Source organism: Salmo salar, chromosome ssa09 (genome assembly GCF_905237065.1).
Source record: "Salmo salar chromosome ssa09, Ssal_v3.1, whole genome shotgun sequence".
NCBI classification, from domain to species: domain Eukaryota; kingdom Metazoa; phylum Chordata; class Actinopteri; order Salmoniformes; family Salmonidae; genus Salmo; species Salmo salar.
This window is the reverse complement of record NC_059450.1, coordinates 20,931,940-20,937,939: the sequence shown is the minus strand read 5'-3', so window position 1 is coordinate 20,937,939 and position 6,000 is coordinate 20,931,940. Positions and strand designations below refer to the sequence as shown.

The following is a 6,000-nucleotide window of genomic DNA, read 5'->3' as shown; positions in this document are numbered from 1 at the left end:
ATGAATGGGATTTGTTATATAACTTCTATAGTTTTCCAAGAACTCAAATGTAGCTTTAACTGTGTGTGCACTTCCCATATCCCCCATGTTATGTGACACAAATATCATATTGTTATGTCAATGTTCAATTACGAGCCTACTAATTACTCAATCACGTTTATCAATGTGCTATATTATATGACAAGTTGACCTAACCTAGCATACTCAATCTAACATTTCCTTGATTTGCATTTTTAATACTATCCTGCGGTATCCACATTGTGCGCTACATGTGGGTTTATGCAACCGCAGCAAAGAGGAGATCAGGGTTAGTTTATGTGTATTATCTCGTACTGTAGCTTGGCGGCTTGGACTGAGGGGGGCTGAGCGTAGGCATCAATAAGACCACTAAGGGGGAGTTTTCTACTTGTAAAATGCATGAAAAGCCTCCAAAAATTCCCGGTGACTTCAGATCCAAGGAGGTGGTCATATCCATCGGAGCACCATTCATACTCTAGAACTTTCACTTCGAGTAGGACTGCGGCTTCAGACAAAATCCCATTGTTGCCTGCGCGCGCTCTTAACATGAACTCACAGATGGATTAAAACGTATCTGACATAAACCTGTTTTTGTAAGTAACCTATAGGTAAGCTTTACATTTTCAATTTTCGTAGAATATGCGAAAGTTGTGAATTGGTTTAAGATATTGAATCCATCCTGCGTAATGCTTACCTGGACATTATGAAGAGACATCAAAGCATTTTGCATGCTTGGGAAAAGATACAGTATTGCTGAAACTTTCTGTTCGCCTCCATTCAACCACTCGATATTGCTTGTGGCTATCGACACGACTGAATCTTGAGTGACCAGCCTACACGCAGCAGCAATTACATTTTTGACACAAATATGGACCGTTTATGGATTGCAGTTTTAGTGGTTCTAACCATTGCACTAGTACGAATGTGTGACTGCCAGAAGGACTCAACAGGTGGTAGACAGGAGATGTGGGAGCAGCTCCGGGAGCTAGCGAGGAGCCAAGGTCACTCCGCAGTGGGAGCTAAGGACGCTGTCCCCGCCATACCATCCAGAGAAAGCTCGCTCAGTTTCTCTCATAATGTCTCGCACTCCGGTCGCGGGGCTCCGGTGAGCTCCTCATCTCAACGAGATAACAGGCACGCGACGGCAATTAAACCAGTTCCAGCTCCCAGTACGGAAGCTTCCCTCCGGGCGGATGATGCCACCGTCCCACGAGATGCTGCGCGTAGGGCCGCGACACAGCTCGGCACCCATCACTCATCACAGCAAAGACCCCGAAACAGTTCCAGACAGAGCAACAAACCCAGCTCAACGCATACCAGGCGCCTTGCAGGGTAAGACACAGCGCTTGTTTTCAGTTGAAAAAATATGTAATGGCCGCAGGAGTACATTTGAGTTTGTCTACAAATTAAACATGTATTTTTATTTTTTACATACATCTTGCTGTTTCTCCTCCCGGGGTTGTGAGGTTACATTATTTATTATCATCTTTGATGTTAGTGATTTATGTTGTTGCTATTGTGTCGTGTCATGAATGAACAATAGTCTACTACAGTGAAACATTTGCTTAGTTGATACACTTGCTATTTGTCTGCTACACAATAATGATTGTATTATAGGGTGAATGACTTTCAACAGTAGCCTATGCAGTTGTGTGCCCTCTATCTGCCACAGATGTTTTGTTGCTCTTATTTTCCCCTATATCTCACACAGGCTGGAAAGCATTGGCTATATTGCTATAATGTCTAATGAATGAATGAAATAATTCCATCCCATGGCTCCAGTGTGTCTGAAGTGAAAGTCGGACCTCCTCTATTCAGTCTGACACGGGATTCCTCAGTGACATTTCTCTGAATGGAATGATAATTTGTCATGTGGGGTCATGGCAGGATTTGAACTATATTGGTAGAGGTTAAAGCCTTTATTCATATCAGAACAGTGAACACAACATGTTTCTCTGGACTGGGAAGTTGTTCATTAACGACAAGTGTTAAACCACATTTTTGTCACCAGTTTATGCAGAGCAGTTTATTGAAAGAGCACTTCCAGAGCTATCATTACATCTTAAGAAAACTTTGAAAGCAGTACAGTTACCATGTCCTCAGACTACTCCTAGTAGTGTGTGTGTTCTAGTTTTGTGAATCCACATGCTGTCCATGGCCATGTAGTGGTTCTACAAAAGCCCTGTCCTACATTTGCAAATTCACTTAGTGATTAGAAACACCTGTTTTCCTTGAGGCTTTTTCTCAGAGCTGCAAATACCTGGAGTTCTTTCTCTTTACTCAAAACAGAAACATCAGTTGTTTCCATTAAAAGCGGATTATTTTTAGTAAATGAACCCTCATGCAGCCAACCCTGTTTGTTCCATAGGACGACGCATTGTACACATGCATGGCACACAAACCTATGGGAATCAGGTTATTTATATGGACAGTTTCTAAAGGGACACTTTATGAACCGTATGAGGATCCCTTCTAATTGGAGAAACACATGTTGGGGGATGAAAGGTGTACCCACAAACCTTACTCTGCTGAATGAGGTGAAGAATGCCTAGCAGACTCTGTGTAACGTCTGACAGTTAGGGTTAGGAGGAGGTGAGTAGGGAAAGATCTGAGATGATAGTCTGAGTGCCCTGATTTCAACCACCGTTCTCCTTTTGATATCTTGCACTGGTAGGCTTTGTCGCTTGGTTCCAGAAAAGCAAACCTAATATAATGGTTCCCATAGCCTTTCACAGGGAGATTTGGAGATACTAGTGTATCAGTGTGTTCAGCACCAATGTCTTTATTACTGTAACTGAGTTGCTGTAGAAAGCAGTTCATGTAGCGCTCCCACATCCACACAATGGGCTAGATTCCATCAAACTTGTACGGTAACCAGAAACATCTTACTTCTTGTGCATTAAGAATGCACATTTGGATTCATGTACTCAACAAGCCTATGTTACAAAACAATGTGAATAAAAATATAATCCAACCCATGTGGATTTAAACATGCTTTCTCACTGCACAGAAAGAGTGTTATTTAATTTTTTTTTCTCCAGGAACCTAGTTACTAGTTTGATTGAATAGGGCATGTGCGCCGATCTAATTAGCATAATAACAAATCCCCATGAAAATCCCCAGTCTGTTTAAGATTGATATCTGTTTTTTGTATGGGCTGCGTCTCAATCCACGGCATCCGCCTATGTCGCCTTCCGCATCTTTACATTTTTTTAACTAGGCAAGTCAGTTAAGAACAAATTCTTATTTACAACGACAGCCTACTGTGGAACAGTGGATTCAGCCTTGTTCAGGGGCAGAATGACAGATTTCTACCTTGTCAGCTCGGAGATTTGATCCAGCAACCTTTTGGTTACTGGCCCAACGCTCTAACCACTTGGCTACCTGCCGCCCCATCTATGGTGGAAAGTGTCATAGCTACAGCACTGTTTGTCAGAAAATCGGTCTTCACACGAAATTCGTCTATAGAAAGATGAGAATCTCACAAACAAAATGGTGTTTTCCGTTTTGTTCTACGACCCCATGTCACAGGTGTCGTAGGGATTGGACCAAAACGCAGCGGGAACGTGTAAACTCATCTTCTTATTTTATTAAAGAAGGAAAACAAAAGAAACACGTATACAAAAACAACAAACGACACTAAACAGTCCCGTCAGGTGCACAAACACAAAACAGGAAACAACTACCCACAAATCCCATAGAAAAAACACCCCTCTTAAATAGGACCTTCAATTAGAAGCAACAAGGAGCAGCTGCTTCCAATTGAAGGTCAACCCAATAAACACCACATAGCAATAGACATACTAGAACTAACATAGAAATAGACTAACAAGAACATAGCCCAACAAACCCCGAAACGCTCTAAACAAACACCCCCTGCCACGCACCGACCAAACTACAATAACAAACAACCTCTTTTACTGGTCAGGACGTGACACCCCACAACATTACATTACATTTAAGTCATTTAGCACTTATGATATCCAGTGGAACAACCACTTTACAATAGTGCATCTAAATCTTTTAAGGGGGGGGTTAGAAGGATTACTTTATCCTATCCTAGGTATTCCTTAAAGAGGTGGGGTTTCAGGTGTCTCCGGAAGGTGGTGATTGACTCCGCTGTCCTGGCGTCGTGAGGGAGCTTGTTCCACCATTGGGGTGCCAGAGCAGCGAACAGTTTTGACTGGGCTGAGCGGGAACTGTGCTTCCTCAGAGGTAGGGGGGCCAGCAGGCCAGAGGTGGATGAACGCAGTGCCCTTGTTTGGGTGTAGGGCCTGATCAGAGCCTGAAGGTATGGAGGTGCCGTTCCCTTCACAGCTCCGTAGGCAATCACCATGGTCTTGTAGCGGATGCGAGCTTCAACTGGAAGCCAGTGGACAGAGCGGAGGAGCGGGGTGACGTGAGAGAACTTGGGAAGGTTGAACACCAGACGGGCTGCGGCGTTCTGGATGAGTTGTAGGGGTTTAATGGCACAGGCAGGGAGCCCAGCCAACAGCGAGTTGCAGTAATCCAGACGGGAGATGACAAGTGCCTGGATTAGGACCTGCGCCGCTTCCTGTGTGAGGCAGGGTCGTACTCTGCGAATGTTGTAGAGCATGAACCTACAGGATCGGGTCACCGCCTTGATGTTAGTGGAGAACGACAGGGTGTTGTCCAGGATCACGCCAAGGTTCTTAGCACTCTGGGAGGAGGACACAAGGGAGTTGTCAACCGTGATGGCGAGATCATGGAACGGGCAGTCCTTCCCCGGGAGGAAGAGCAGCTCCGTCTTGCCGAGGTTCAGCTTGAGGTGGTGATCCGTCATCCACACTGATATGTCTGACAGACATGCAGAGATGTGATTCGCCGTCTGGTTATCAGAAGGGGGAAAGGAGAACATTAATTGTGTGTCGTCTGCATAGCAATGATAGGAGAGACCATGTGAGGATATGACAGAGCCAAGTGACTTGGTGTATAGCGAGAATAGGAGAGGGCCTAGAACAGAGCCCTGGGGGACACCAGTGGTGAGAGCGCATGGTGCGGAGACAGATTCTCGCCACGACACCTGGTAGGAGCGACCTGTCAGGTAGGACGCAATCCAAGCGTGGGCCGCGCCAGAGATGCCCAACTCGGAGAGGGTGGAGAGGAGGATCTGATGGTTCACAGTATCAAAGGCAGCAGATAGGTCTAGAAGGATGAGAGCAGAGGAGAGAGAGTTAGCTTTAGCAGTGCGAAAGTCATGGGACTCGTCTGAAGGTTACCCGGTATCGTTTACATTTTTTAATGAAAGTAGTTTTGTGCCAACTAAAAAAAGGAGTTAAAAATGTGTAAAAATCCTAAGCTTTCTTATATCTCCTAGATATAGAAAAGACACGTCAAAACCTTATTCCTTATTATACATTTTTTGACTGTCTGTTTTTCCATTTATGAATGTGTTATTCATTGCTTTTCTATGGGCTATAGCAGTGAAGGCCAAATACAATATTTGATCAAATCATTTGTTAAACTTTTTTTATATACCTACAGGAGTCCTACAATTCAAAATCAAATGGCTAAATGATCCATGGTATGACCATCTTAAAACAATTCAATATGTTAGCTTAGTAGAACCCTCCCCTCCAAAGGCTTAGACTTGTAGGGGTTAAAGGTTCAATGCAGCTGTTTTTATCTCAATATCAAATCCTTTCTGTGTAACAATTAAGTACCTTACTGTGATTGTTTCAATTAAAATTGTCAAAAATAAGCAAAATAGTTTATTAGCAAAAAGCAATTTCTCAAACAAGAATTTTGATGGGACTGTCTGGGAGTGGTCTGAGTGAGGGACCTAATTGGAGGAGCCTAATGGGAGGGATATGTAACCTGAACACGAGTTGTTATTGGCAGATAGGTTTGAAACTCTTCTTTGTCATTGGTCTATTAACTTATACCGCCTAGTGATGTTGCCAGGCAGGCCAAAACTCCATCCCGCCAAAATATGCTGCAATTCCAGGTGTTTCTATTCAA

The 6,000-nt window shown here is 43.8% G+C and overlaps 1 protein-coding gene across 2 annotated transcripts in view; it reads left to right on the top strand.

The window, feature by feature from the left end:
- The first annotated feature begins 340 nt into the window (after window positions 1-340).
- LOC106611061 (latent-transforming growth factor beta-binding protein 2) overlaps window positions 341-6,000 on the top strand; it is a 155,148-nt gene continuing 149,488 nt past the window's right edge. For both annotated transcript variants that reach the window (XM_014210914.2, XM_014210912.2), the window contains exon 1: window positions 341-1,350. In XM_014210914.2, the coding sequence (XP_014066389.1) occupies window positions 887-1,350 (464 nt within the window). In that variant the 5' untranslated portion in view covers window positions 341-886. The remainder of the gene's footprint in view (window positions 1,351-6,000) is intronic.